Raw genomic sequence first — 13,491 nt, 5'->3', positions numbered from 1 at the left:
TGGCTCCCGCTGCAGGACCCCCCATCATTTAGGTTGGGAGAAGACAGAAATTAAATCTTTGCGGAGCGGTAAACGCTCCGAAGGTGATGAAAACAGGTAAGCGAAAGCCTCTTGGGAAAGGAAGGCCGTTGAAATAGGGAGGTCAGGCAGGGCCTCCCGAGGAGGTGACATGTGCGACTTGCAGGTGAGGGAAGGAGCCATGTGACTATCTGGGGGAAAGCACGCGAGGTGAAGGGTGTTATGGATGCAGTGACCGAGAAGCAGAAGCGCTGAGGACTGGGACCCCTGGGTGGCTCAGCGGTTGAGCATCTGCCTTTGGCTCAGGGCAGGATCCCTGATTCCCGGGATCAAGTCCCACATCGGGCTCTTTACATGGAGTTTGCTTCTTCCTCTGCATGTGTCTCTCATGAATAAATAAAATAAATAATTTTTTTTTTAAAAAAAGCAAGCGCTGAGGACTAAATGGGGAGAGTGGCAGGAGGTGAGGACCGGTAAGTGGAGGGAGGGGTAGTGCACATCAGGCTTGTGGACTGCAATAAGCGACGAGCCCTTGAGTTTTTAGTTTTAACACGGGAGCCCTGGGAGGGATCTGAGAGAGCCAAGACCTAGGACTTAGCAGTTAAGAGGCGCCCTCTGGCTGCTGCAAGGGGAACTGATGGTGTGAGAGCCGGGTTGGAGCCGGTTGGGCCTGGGGCCCAAGGAGCAAGGGGGAGAGGGGCAACTGCACTGCCACAGACCGGCCAGGACTAGGGCTGAGAAATGGATATGCATTGCCCACTCCTGTCCCAGCACTTCAGGGATGTCCCTGGCATCCCCAGTCCCCAGCCAAGAATATACACAGCAGCTAGATTCATTCTTTTTAATACCATCCTAAAACTCCGGGTGGGCCAGCATGGCCTCTGGGCTCAGGAGCTGTGAAGGAGAGGCCCCAATACCCCTAAGGCAGGTCACTGCAAGAAGGCACTCATGAGGGGGGCTTTGAGGCCCTCCTCTGTTTCTTCATATAAAACTGGAGGAGGGAGGAGCCCCGAGGCAGAGGGAGGTAGGGGAGGCAGGCCTGTTCCTCCCAGCCTGTGGATTGAGGGAAAGGCAGGGAGGAAGCCAGGAGCAGAAACTGCTAAGTCGGGGGCCTTCCCTCACACACATCCCCCATCTTCCTCCCTCTCAAGTCGACTGCCCAGCCCAGGGAGAGGGAAGGCCCCACGTCCAAGTCCCCACCTCTTCTCTCTCCTAGCTGGTACGAAGTTGATAATCTGCCAGGAAACAAGGAGCAGAGACCATCTCAGAGTTGGGGAAAGAGAAGAGAGGGGAACCTACCCCCCCATTTAATCCATCCCCACCCTAGTGCTCATGATCAACCCCATGGGTACGTAACAAGGCTAAGAATGGGGTTCAGCACAGGGATAGTAACCATAGCAACAAGCAGCTCCTTTCTGGGTACAGATTGAGTGCTGTGCGTTCAGTCCCTTGTCCAAACTCTATCAGTACCTTAGAACTGGCAACTGCCCCCATTTTAAAGATGGGCAAACTGAAGCCCAGCTGGCATGGTGATAACGACAGGGTAGGTCTGAGGCCAGGCCTGCTGAATATTGGTGCCCTCCAAGCCAGAGTGTGATCAAAGCCTCGAGACCATCCTCTTGATTTCCTTGACCCCACCGTCTGCCTTACCGCCACTTTGGGTGATATAGCGAACCCATGGCAGGGCCTGGTAACCGCTTTTCTCAATGATCTTCATGTATCTGACCTGAAAGGGAATGAAGAGAGGTGGCCCAGGTTGTGGAGAGAGACCGGCTGTGGTGAGAGAACCATATGGAACACAACTTGATGGGGGAGGGAATAGGATGACAGTCTATGAATAATGAGGTGATGGGTTGGGGCAAAGGCATGACATGGGCTGTGGGAAGAGGAGAGCAGGGAGACAGTCCAGGACGCTGGGAAAGAGATGGCACAGTGTAAGGGAATAGACACAACGTGGTTTTGGGGAAACACGTGGCACAGGCCGGCTACAGAGGAGAGGTCACCCAGGCCAGGGAGCAGAAGTGACCCAAGCCAAGGGACAAGAGAATGGGAAAGCCACTGAGGCCAAAGAGAGAAGACACCGGCTCGCTACACTCACCTGGATCCCAGAGACGGTGAAATATGGGATCTCAAACTTGACCCCAATCGGGGGCCGGCCCTCTACCTCCTCCTTCTCCACGCTGGGGAGGCCAAAGTGGGCACGCATCAGGTACTCCTTGCCCCCCTGAGGGCACATGGGCGCATCAGACACACCAAAGGCCTCTGTGTGCCCCAGACCATCCTCACGGCAGCCCCCAGTGCCGGCTCTGTTCCTTGACCATTTCAGACCAGAAAGGAAAGGCTCATGGCTGAGACACAGCTGAAGCTTCTATCTATAAAGCCTGCTCTGAGAGCTTCTAATGGTCATCCCCCACTTTCCAGGCCCTGATGGACCCTCCCAGATTACAAGGACTGACCAAATCCTGCAGCAAGCAGCCCAAGGAAGAGAGTAATGTGGTCCTATTTCACAGATGGACAGACAGAGGCTCCATGAAGGGAAGTGGGTTTCCCGAGGCTGTCTAGCTCACAGAGGAAAGGGTGGAGAACCTGAACCCCAGGACTGGTTTCCTTAAGACCTGGGAGCCGGGGTGCTTAACCACCCCGCTGGCCTGCTTTCCAGCCTTATTACCCTCAAAGGATAACCCTGTGCACACACACAGGTCTCTGATTTATTCTCTGCCTTGCTTGCAAGCCACAGGGGCAGGTCCCTCAGATCCCACACCCATCCCTGTACTCACCGGGAAAGACTTAATACTCCAAATAACGACATTCTTTTCCGGCACGTACTTGGCACTCCCTACACTGGTCTTGAAGCGAGGGGAGTCGGCATCACTGGGGACGGGCACAGATATCTCCACACCGTTGGCCACTGACTGCTTCTTAAACTGCCCCTTGGCCTGTTGGTGGAGAGGGTATAGGGTGTGAAGAATTCACTCTTGGATTCTGCAAATATTCAGCAACCTGAAGTGGGAACGGTCATCCTGCCCATTTTGCAGAAGAGGAAATGGAGACCACAGGGACGCTGAGGCATTTGCCTGGAGATGCACAGCCAACAGGTGGCCGGGCTGGGGGGTCACACCCACAGGAGACTTCAGAGGCTCTGTTCTTAGTGACTTTCCTTTTGGAAAGCATCCTACACCTTTGCCTGGCCCAAAGTGCCAACACTGCCCATCACAGAGGAGTTTTTATTTGATAATGGGCATTTAATGACCCCCTACGGGAAGCCTGGGTGGCTCAGCAGTTGACTGCCTGCCTTCGGCCCAGGGCATGATCCTAGAGTCCCAGGATCGAGTCCCACTTCGGGCTCCCTGCGTGGAGCCTGCTTCTCCCTCTGCCTGTGTCTCTGCCTCTGTGTGTGTCTCTCATAAATAAATAAAATCTTAAAAAAAAAAAAAAAGTCCCTAATGTGCTGGGCCCTGAGCCAACCACTTGGCCCTCTCACTAATTCCCCATCCCTAAGGTCCATTTTACAGATGAGGAGAGTGAGGCACTCTGTGCGAGACAGTAAGCTGGTACCTGGCACAGCAGGGACTTGAGTCGAATTTGTGTTGTCAACCATCGCTGGCCTTCCTTACAAATAAATGAACAAGTTACCTTATCTGTATCTAGCACATGACACGAGACAAACTTTGAACACAGGGATTTTAAGTGTTCTATGTGCTAGCATTATGATTACTACTACTGATGAATTTGGGGAGGGATATCTGAGAGGTGGCATCGGGGCAGAGGACCTAGAAATAAACCAGAAGGGATATTCTTTCCGGCAAGCACCAGTATTAACGGCCCCTTCCCCTTTTCCCTGCGCACAGCGATGGGGACATTGAGGGGTGTCAAGACCCTGCCTGGTGACCATTCACCCTGCAATCCAACTTCCCTGACACCCCAAAACCAGGGAACAAGGTCAAATATAAAAACACAGACTCTTGGGGCACCTGGGTGGCTCAGTGGGTTAAGCATTTGCCTTTGTCTCAGGTCATGAGCCTGGGGTCCTGGGATGGAACCCGTGTCAGGCTCCTTGCTCAGCAGGCTCCTTCTCCCTGTGTAGCCACCTCCACCCCAAGCTCAGTCTCTCACTCTCTATCTCAAATAAAATCTTTAAAAAATAAAAATACATAATAAAAACAGACTCTTGAGCCAAGCAGACCTAAGTTCAAAGTAGCTCCCTGCCCTTGCTAGATGGTGACATCTTCATCCCTCCAAACCTCCTTACCCATCTGTAAAAGAGGGGTCACTCTAAGCTGTGGAGGAGCTCTTTGGGACACTGGGAGACATGCAGAGCTGTTCATGGCAACAACTAGAAGAGCCAAGAATTAGGACAACTCAAGCAGGAGAAGGAATAGTTGGAAAAGATCCCCATGGTGGAATATTCTACAGCTATAAAAAGGGCCATAGGTACAGTTACTGGGACTTGTGTTCAAGTCAATCTTACACAGGGACGCCTGGGTGGCTCAGAGGTTGAGCATCTGCCTTTGATGCTTAGGTCGCAATCCCGGGGTCCTGGGATCGAGTCCCAGATCCGGCTCCCTGTGAGGAGCCTGCTTCTCCCTCTGCCTATGTCTCTGCCTCTCTCTGTGTATTTCTCATGAATAAATAAAATCTTTGAAAAAAAGTCAATCTTACACAAAGCAAGTCAGTCCACTGATAGGATCGGAAACCAGCAGAACAAAATATTTATGGTAAAAATGTGGGTGGCAGGGCGCCTGGCTGGCTCAGTCAGTGGTGCGTGCAACTCTTGATCTTGGGATTGTGAGTTTGAGCCCCATAATGGGTGTAAAGATTGCTTAAAAATAAAACTTAAAGTTAAAAATAAAAAGTGAGGGATGCCTGGGTGGCTCAGCAGTTGAGCATCTGCCTTTGGCTCAGGGTGTGATCCTGGGATGGGGATCAAGTCCCACATTGGGATCCCTGCTGGGAGGCTGCTTCTCCCTCCGTCTGTGTCTCTGCCTTTCTCTGTGTGTCTATCATGAATAAATAAATAAAATCTTTAAAAATTAAAAAATGAAAAGATCTTTAAAAAAATATGGATGGCACAATTATAAAGAAAGGCAAAGAAACTATTTACATAAAATTGAAGATCATGATTACCTCTGGGGAAGGGGTGAGCAATAATTGGGGGAGGGCAATGTGGGGGCTCAGAGTCTGCGGTCAAGCACATTTGAATATGCTGACTACTTTCTTTAAACCACATAAATATTATGTATGTATATATATATATTTGATATGAAAGTAGATAAGTAGGGATGCCTGGGTGGCTCAGCAGTTGAACGTCTGCCTTTGGCTCAGGGTGTGATCCTGGGATCCAGGATGGAGTCCCACATTGGGCTCCCTGCAAGGAGCCTGCTTCTCCCTCTGCCTATGTCTCTGCCTCTCTCTCTCTCTCTCTCTCATGAGTAAATAAAATCTTTTTTTTAAATAAAAGAAAGAAAGTTAATAGGTAAAACATGTCAGTTGGTGTTAAGTCATAGGGGAAAAATAGAGCAGAGAGGGAGGTGGGGAATGATAAGGGGTTGCAATTTTAAATAGGGAAATCAGGAAAGGACTCTGAGGAGGTGACATTTAGCAAAAAAGCTGAAGGATATGAGGGAAGGAGCCATGTGGGATACCTAGGACAAGGAGGTGGTATGATCCAAAGAAAGGGAATAGCCAGTGCAAAGGTACTGAGGTATGACCTTGCTTGGTGTGAATAGAGAAAGCCGATATAGCTGGAATGGAGTGACGGAGGAAGACAGAGGAAGGAGGTAAAGATAGGGAGGTGAGAGGCACCTGGGTGGCTCAGTGGTTGAGCACATACCTTCGGCTCAGATCGAGTTCTGCATAGGCTCCCCTCGAAGAGCCTGCCTCTCCCTCTGCCTATGTCTCTGCCTCTGTCTCTTATAAATCAAGCAATCAAGCAATCAATAAAATCTTTAAAAAAGAAAAAAAGATAGGAAGGTGACAGGGAAGACTGTCACGGGGCCTTGTGGGCTGCCAGGACTTTGGCTTTTACTCTCAGTGAAGTGGGAGCCATGGAAAGTTCTAGGCAGAAGAGAGACACAGCCAGACTGATGCTCATAGGTGCCCTGTAAAGGAATAGACAGTTGGCAGCGGTGGGGGTAAAGGCAGGAGCTGGGAGACCAGGGCATATGCAGTGGAGGGAGTGTGAAGTGGGCAGATTAGGGATCTACCTTGCTGAAGGTTTGTCTGTCTCTCCAGCTGGCCTCAAGCTCCTTGAGGACAGGATATCTTTTATTTCTTCCCTCCTGTCCCTTAGTTCCCTTATAAGGTAAGAGGCTCAGTTAAAATCATAATAGGGACAGCTAATACTTTGTCCATCATTTAGACAGTATTGAGAACCTACTATGTGCCTGCTGTGTGGAAAAGAAATCCACACAGGAGAGAAGTAGATGTGATGGTCAGTAGAGCAGAGACCAGAGGGGGCGGGAGAGGGTGGGAGTCCAAGCTGTGAGCACGGCTGCTGGAAAAGCAACCCAGGTAGAAGGAACAGCCAGTGCAAGGCCCCTTCAGGGAACTGTGCCTGACCGTGCGTGAGAACCACCGGGGAGACCAGCGTGGCTGGAGGGCGATGGGGAGCCAGGGAGGACTTGAGAGCTGGCAGATCAAGCGCTGTGAGTGTTGCTCCCCTGGGCCTACCTTGACCATGATCTCCACGCGGCTGTGGGAGAATTTCTCAATGACGGACTCAATCCAGATCAATGGCTTGACCTGCAGACAGCAGAAGAGGAAGTTCTTGGAGGCCCTGGGGGTCAGCCTTCGCCCCTTGCAGTGGGGCTTTACCCTGCTTCACCTGGGTGCTCAGACGGTAGGACATGAGCTCGAAGTCGCCGTCGGGCGGGATGAAGGAGATAGTGCGGTCATTGTCAAAGCGAGAGAGCCGCACGCACTGGTGGAATTTCACGTCCTCCAGCTCCACGGACTTGTTCTTGCTCCCTGAAACTCGGAGCCGAGTGGGTGGGTGACCCTGGAGGCCTGGGATAGGGTCTCTAGCCCCGCCTTTCCCGCCTCCCAGGCGCCGTTACCTGCATCGCACAGGTAAGGAGACTGAGTCCCAGGGAGGATGAGGAGCAGGCCTAGGGCCGCCCAGCCGGCCAGGGGCAGAGCTAGGATCTGAACTCAGGGAATCTGGCTCGTGCTGCCAGGTTTTTAATGTGATGCTATTCCGCCTCCTACGCCCACTGGAATGTCAGCTCCACGGGGGCAGTGATTTGCCTCCCCGCTCGCGGTGCGTGGACCAGGCACCCAACAATGAAGCCCTGTCGGCGCCGCGGAGCCAGCAGCTGCAGCACCGGTCAGGACCAGCAGAGGGCGCTCGAGGGCTGAGTGGAGAACCAGCTGGAATTCTCTGGGTCCCCAGGAGGGGCAGGGTGGGCTCCCTTGTGCATCCCCCTCCAGATGCTTACGGCCAGTGAGCTCAAACAGGACGCGGTCGTTGAGGCCAAGCCGCAGCTCTGGCATTCCCGACAGAAACACCTTGAGCTTGATGGTGCCCACGATCTCGCTCAGAAGGACGCTGCCATTGGCATTGACCTGAAAATGCACATATGGCGGGGGGGGGGGGGGGGGGGGGGGGGGGGTGTCAAGGAGCATCATCGGGCCTCCTCTCCTGCCCCCCAGGCCACGGAAGGAGTGCGGGCTCACCAGCAGGTTGACAGACTCTATGACATCGATGAAGACCTCATTCTTCTTGTACTTGAGGCCCTCGGAGCGCCAGGACACGGCATTGGTGACAGTGGGTGGCACCCGGGATTTGCCAGTCACCAGCTTGTTGCCCTGCTGCGTGATGTACCTGTCAGGAGGGTGGGGGTGACTAGCAGCTGGACCCAGGGACACTCCCCTCTCCCCTCCCCCCCCCCCAAGTTCCTTCCATCAGTGGCTCACCCTGGGGCTGCCCCCAGGGCCCACTCACTCTTGGAGGATCTTGCTGTCCGTGGTCTGTGGGAAGCCGAAGTCCATGAGCTCATCCAGCAGCTCATAGACGATGACGAAGTTGTCTCGGATGCTCTCCTCCTCCAGCTCCTTGAAGTACTCAGAGAAAACCTGGGGGTGCAGGGAAACACACACCAGTAGAGGCATGGCTGTGGTACAGCCATATGACGGGCTGGGGCCCCATTCAGCCAGCCAGCAATCCACCAAGCAACTATTGAGTGCCTACTATCTACCAAACACTGGGACATTAATGGTGAACACAACCAACAGTGTCCGTGGTCTCATGGAACAGTCTAGTGGGGGAAATGGACCGATAATGGGACCAAGAGAAATACAACATGTAGAGTGTGAAAATGAGGAAACCACAAAGTAGGAAGTCAGAGGCAGGGAGGTCCAGGAAGCCTTCCTGGAGGAGGGATTAGAAGGGCTCAGAGCCGTTTTCTTTTCGTTTCTTTTCTTTTCTGTGGACCACGGAATGCTGTGTATCTGGTGCTGTTTACAGAAGGGTTTTAATGCATAAAATATATGAGATGGGCAAGGAAATCTGTTATACAGAAATACGTCTAAGTTCGTGGAACCCCTGAATTCACAGGGCTTTAAGGGTTTGGGTCCCCAAGTTCAGAGCCTCTGGGAGTTTTGTAGGCTTAACCACAGCACAGAACCTATCAGTCATCTGACAATTTGAGAAACCTTCCAACCTTCATTCTGCTCCAGCCTCACTGGCCTGCCTTCCATTCTCACCTCTTTGCATATGCCGTCCCCTATGCCTGGGACAATCTTCTCACAATGGACTCCTTGTCATTCAGGCCTCAGCTCAAATGTCACCTCCCCAGTGAAGCCGCTACATCCCTCCTCCTCTCTGAGTATCACGGTGAGACTAGCACCCTAGTCACTCGTTCTCATGATGTCCTGTTCAATCTCCTTCATGCCCTTTAACTCCTTGGGACAGGCAGGGACTGCACCTGCCTTGTGCATAGCTGTGTCCCCTCTTCGCCTGGCAGGAGACAAATCAATACATATTCCTTGTTTGTTGTAAAGTATTTACTGAGCACTTTCTCCGTCACTGAGAATGCGATTTAGCAAGCACTCAAATTATTATAGGATTCTCTAGCCGTGCTAACGCTAACACCACCACCAAACCTTTACTGAGCACTCACTGTGTACTAAGCCCCTGTTTGAATCACTCATAAATATGAATTTGACTAATTTGTACAACACCCCGAGGTGGGACTTGTTGTAACCCTCAGTTTAGAGACACTGAGAGAAGTGACTTGCTCAAGGTCACACAGCCAGGAAGAGTAGGGGGCTGGGACTGCAACCCAGTATTCTCTGGCCCAGGTTTGAGCAGTGCACTCTCTTGGAGACCTGCTTGGTCCTTGCCCTACAGGGAGAGATGATCCCTTAGCAGCTAATGAGAACACAGAGATGGGGTTTCAATGGAGGTCAGGGGAAGCTTCCTAGGAGAGATGGATCCTGAAAGAGAAGAGCAAATGGGGTGCAGGGGGGTGGACAGACAGACCAGCTGGCCAACGGGAAGCCAGAACCTACCTCCACTGTCTTGTAGAGGAAGGAGTACACGAGGGAGGCGTTGGCATTCTTCAGCGTGGTAGCCACCACTATGTGCAGCAAAGTTAAGGAAAAGGTGCTTTTTTGGAGGTCTCAAATGGAGCCCAGATCCTAAAACCTCTGGCTGTCCCCCCACCCTCACCTCATTTCTGTCCACCCCCTCCACCCCAACCTGAGCCCCTGATGTGCTGTGCACTTCTGCCCTCAGTCTACTCTCTCTGGGCCCAAGCTGCTACCACCCCAGGCCTCCAGGATCCCAGCTGGGGGCTGGATACAATAGAGGTTGCTATGTTTGATCCACAGAAAATGTACCCGGCCATGGCTCAGTAGGGGGGCCAGGGCGCCCTCCTCTTCCCGCTGCATGAGCAGAGGCATGAAGTGCTCAATCTCACTCATGGCCACGTCGCCCTTGTAGTTGCGGCTGATCAGGGGCTAAGGGTGAGCAGAGAAGGCCTGGTCACGTCTGGAATCCGGGACCCTTCATCCAGGGGCGTCAGAGGGCCTGGTTCCGACTCTACTCCCTGGCTGACGGGCAGGGGCAAGACTCTGCTGCTCTCTGCCTCAGTTTCCTCCTCTGTAAAACGGGTGTGTGACCAGGGCAACGTATCCAGGGTCCTCACTGAGGACCAGGCCGCGTCCTACCAAAGACTGGGTGTTTGCTAACTGATTATGTTCTCACTACAACCTGTGGGGCGGGCACCAGCACTGTCTTCATTTGAAGGCTGGAGAAAGGCAGGTGTGAACCAGGTCTCTAAGAGGTGGGGAAATCAGGGGATGGGGAGGGGAGAGGAGGGGGAATGAGGCAAAAAAAAAAAATTATAGAAAGAGAGATTATACATCGCACAGAGCCGCCGTCTGGCAGGCAGCGAGCCCTGGATACTAACAGTACTGCCTCCTAGGGTGGTTTAGTCCAGGGCTGAGAACCAGGACCTCGCAGGGCCGGTCCTCAAGCACTTGAGTTTTCACCACCATCCTGGTTTTTTATTTATATATATTTTTAAGGATTTTATTTATTTTTTAATGAGAGACACAGAGAGAGAAAGAGAGGCAGAGACACAGGCAGAGGGAGAAGCAGGCTCCAGGCAGGGAGCCCGACGTGGGGCTCGATCCCGGGTCTCCAGGATCAGGCCCTGGACTGAAGGCGGCGCCAAACCGCTGAGCCTCCCAGGTGTCCCCAACCACCGTGGTTTTTGATATGAAATGACAAGGCGCTTGAGAGGGGGCTTCAGGAAGGGACAAGGCAGCCCCAAACGGGAACGAGGGTCTCCCGCCCCTGCCGTCTTCCCCAAATATTAATCATGTGGATGATGAGGGTGATAAAAATCATTTCAACCGAGCGACCGAACCCCTAATGTTTGCAGCGGGGCTACAGGGCTAAGCAGTCGACGCTCATCGAGTTGCAGTCACTCCCAGCGGGTGGGGACCTCGTTCTCCCCATTTTTCCGGACAGGGAAACTGAGGCTCCGAGAGGCAAAGGCCCAGCCCGCGCGCGGCGCGCTGAGGGGCAACAGGGGAGGTGGGCCTCGACCCGGGACTTCCAGGGATTGGGGGAGGGGTGTTCCCACGCTCCCGGGGCTTTCTGGAGCCCCCCCGCCCGCGAGGAGGGGCCGCCCCCGGGCGCAGGGGCGCGCGGCCTCACCTGTCCTCCCCCCGACACCCCCCGCGCCCGGCCCACCTTGCCCTTGACGTCGAGGATGAAGACAGCCGAGGCGGACATGGTAGCGGCCGGCGGACCCGGGAGGCGGGGAGCGAGCGCCGGGAGGCGACGGCGGCGCTGCTTCCTTCTTCCTGCGGAAGCGCCCGCGCGCAGGTGAGCGCCCAGGTGAGAGCGTCTTAAAGGGGAGGCGCGCAGGTGAGCGGCGCTGTCGGCCGACGCGAGGACTGCAGCAGGGCGGGGCTCCGGAGGGGCCGGCTGCCCCGCCTCACTTTCCCTTTGCTCCCAGGAGTGCGGATGGGAGGAGTCTCCAGACCGACCAACCACCCATTGGTCCACCCAGCCAGCCAGCCAGCCCGCCATCGACCCACTCACCCCCCACCCATTCATCCCCCCACCCATCACCCATCTCCATTTATGCACCCACCCACCCAGCAGTCCCTCCACGCACCTGACCATCCATTCGTCCACCCAGCCAGCCAGCCACCCACTCAGCCCCCACCCATTCACCCACCCACTGACCCATCCTTCCCCATCCATCCACCCATTCATCCACTCATCTTGTTTTTCTTCTGTCTCTCCCACATGCACGTCAGCCCCAGTAGAGGATTTTGCCCTGTTCATATCTGTGTCCCCAGGGCCCCACGCTGGGTACTCAATAATATTTCCAGGCCCATGGGGAGGAGAGGGAAAAAAATACATTTGTCCAAACCATGCATGCATCCATGCATGCATGCATTCATTCATTCATTCATTCAATAACTATTTAGTAATTAATTTATTCTTTCACTCATTTTCTGACTAGTAAATTTTTTTAATGACGAACTGTGGGTAGCACTCTGAGCAGAACAAATGTCGCTGCTTTTATTGTTATTCCTAATGTTATTCTTATTCGTTCCAAAAGTACTTATAAGCGCCTATTATGTGACACTAAGATGTTGACAAAAGAAATAGTCATTGTGACTATATTATAATGTTATTATTCACTCAACAAACATTTATTGAGCATCTTCTGTGTGTTGGACTGAGCATATGGAAGCGACTTTCGTTATGGTAATACTGCTGCTGATGAGTCATGCAGTGGATGAATATTTATTGAGCGCCCTCTGTGACACTATGGGTGGCAAATAGACAAAGCCACTCCACTGGCTCTCTTTGAGGGAGGGTGAGAGGCACACAACATAAAAACCCCAAAACGAGATGATCTCTGATCATAATGGGAGATCATCTTGATCATCTTGATCATGATCATCTCTGATCAAGAAGGCAAGGGAACTGTTGGCAGGGTTTGAGGAAGGAAGGGGCTGTGAGATCTCCATGGGAAGTCAGGGGAGGGACTGACATTTGCAAATTTCCCACCGTGACCTTATGGGCTGGAAGAAGAGAGTCCTCATGCAGAGCCTAGCATAAAGCGGGTACTAATAGTGTTTTTGTTGTTGTTGTTTATATGTGCTGGTAAAGCACAAGGCCTCTGGAGCCAGCTGCTTGGGCTCCAGTCCTGGCTCTGCCACCCGTCAGCTGGGTGACCTCAGGCACCTGTCCTCTCCTCCCTGAATTCTTGTCTGCACATCTGCAAGATAGAAATAACTTCCCTCGTTAGATTATCATGCAGATGCCTGAGTTACTACACCCAACGCGACTCTCAGAAGAGACCTGGGGTGTAGCCAACAATCAATATTATTAGGGGGTATGTGGGGGGGCTCAGCCAGTTAAGCATCTGCCTTTGGCTCAGGTCTTGATCCCGGGGTCCTGTTCTGTGGGGAGCCTGCTTCTCTCTCTCCCTCTGCAACTCCCACCCCTACTCTTGCTTTCTCTTGAATAAATAAAATCTTTTCAAAAATAATATTATTATGATTTGCTATCATTGCTATTATTATTTACTGTGTAGCAGTTAAGAACACTGGGTGGCCGCTTTGAATCCTGACTCCACTATTGGCTCTGAGACATTCGGCTGGTGATTGCACCTTTGGTGCCTCAGTCTCCCCTCCTGTTAAATGGTCGTAAGAGTCTCGTTGCCACTTCCTCAGGCTTCACTCGCTGGCCTACTGGGCAGGCCTGGATGCCTGGCCTGGCACCCGTGCTCCTTGCACATCAGCTATTACAGACCCGCTAACTGTCCGCCCTCCTGGTGGGATGAGCAGGGGAAGGAAAGGAGCACTCCCTTCCTGCCTGACTGGAACTGATCGTGCTTAAGAGAGGGAGAGGCTCAAAGGGCCTGGGGGGTTGGGGACACTCAGCTCTCCCAGACCTCATACTTCCTTCTAAAACCCAGCCCCACGCTCTATCAGCCT

The 13,491-nt window shown here is 53.0% G+C and overlaps 1 protein-coding gene across 3 annotated transcripts; it reads right to left on the bottom strand.

Annotated features, from left to right (window-relative positions):
• Positions 1-845: 845 nt before the first annotated feature.
• AP1M2 (adaptor related protein complex 1 subunit mu 2) lies at positions 846-11,360 on the bottom strand. Of its 3 annotated transcripts, none has more exons than XM_055344777.1 (12): positions 11,222-11,360; positions 9,822-9,978; positions 9,529-9,596; positions 7,961-8,091; positions 7,693-7,840; positions 7,455-7,581; positions 6,842-6,990; positions 6,688-6,759; positions 2,796-2,954; positions 2,117-2,242; positions 1,669-1,744; positions 846-1,253 (listed from the first exon to the last, which is right to left on the bottom strand). In XM_055344777.1, exons 1-12 carry the CDS (start codon positions 11,261-11,263, stop codon positions 1,231-1,233), a joined length of 1,278 nt encoding a protein of 425 aa, XP_055200752.1. In that variant the 5' UTR covers positions 11,264-11,360; the 3' UTR covers positions 846-1,230. The 3 variants fall into 3 exon arrangements, with proteins under 3 accessions (XP_055200752.1, XP_055200753.1, XP_055200751.1); XM_055344778.1 differs by having other exon boundaries at positions 6,842-6,984; XM_055344776.1 differs by having other exon boundaries at positions 6,842-6,984; positions 7,455-7,840.
• Positions 11,361-13,491: the final 2,131 nt, after the last annotated feature.

This window comes from Nyctereutes procyonoides, unplaced genomic scaffold, assembly GCF_905146905.1.
Source record: "Nyctereutes procyonoides isolate TBG_1078 unplaced genomic scaffold, NYPRO_anot_genome, whole genome shotgun sequence".
Taxonomy (NCBI): Eukaryota; Metazoa; Chordata; class Mammalia; order Carnivora; family Canidae; genus Nyctereutes; species Nyctereutes procyonoides.
Note: the sequence above shows the minus strand (reverse complement) of the source record. Positions and strands in the feature narration are given on the sequence as shown.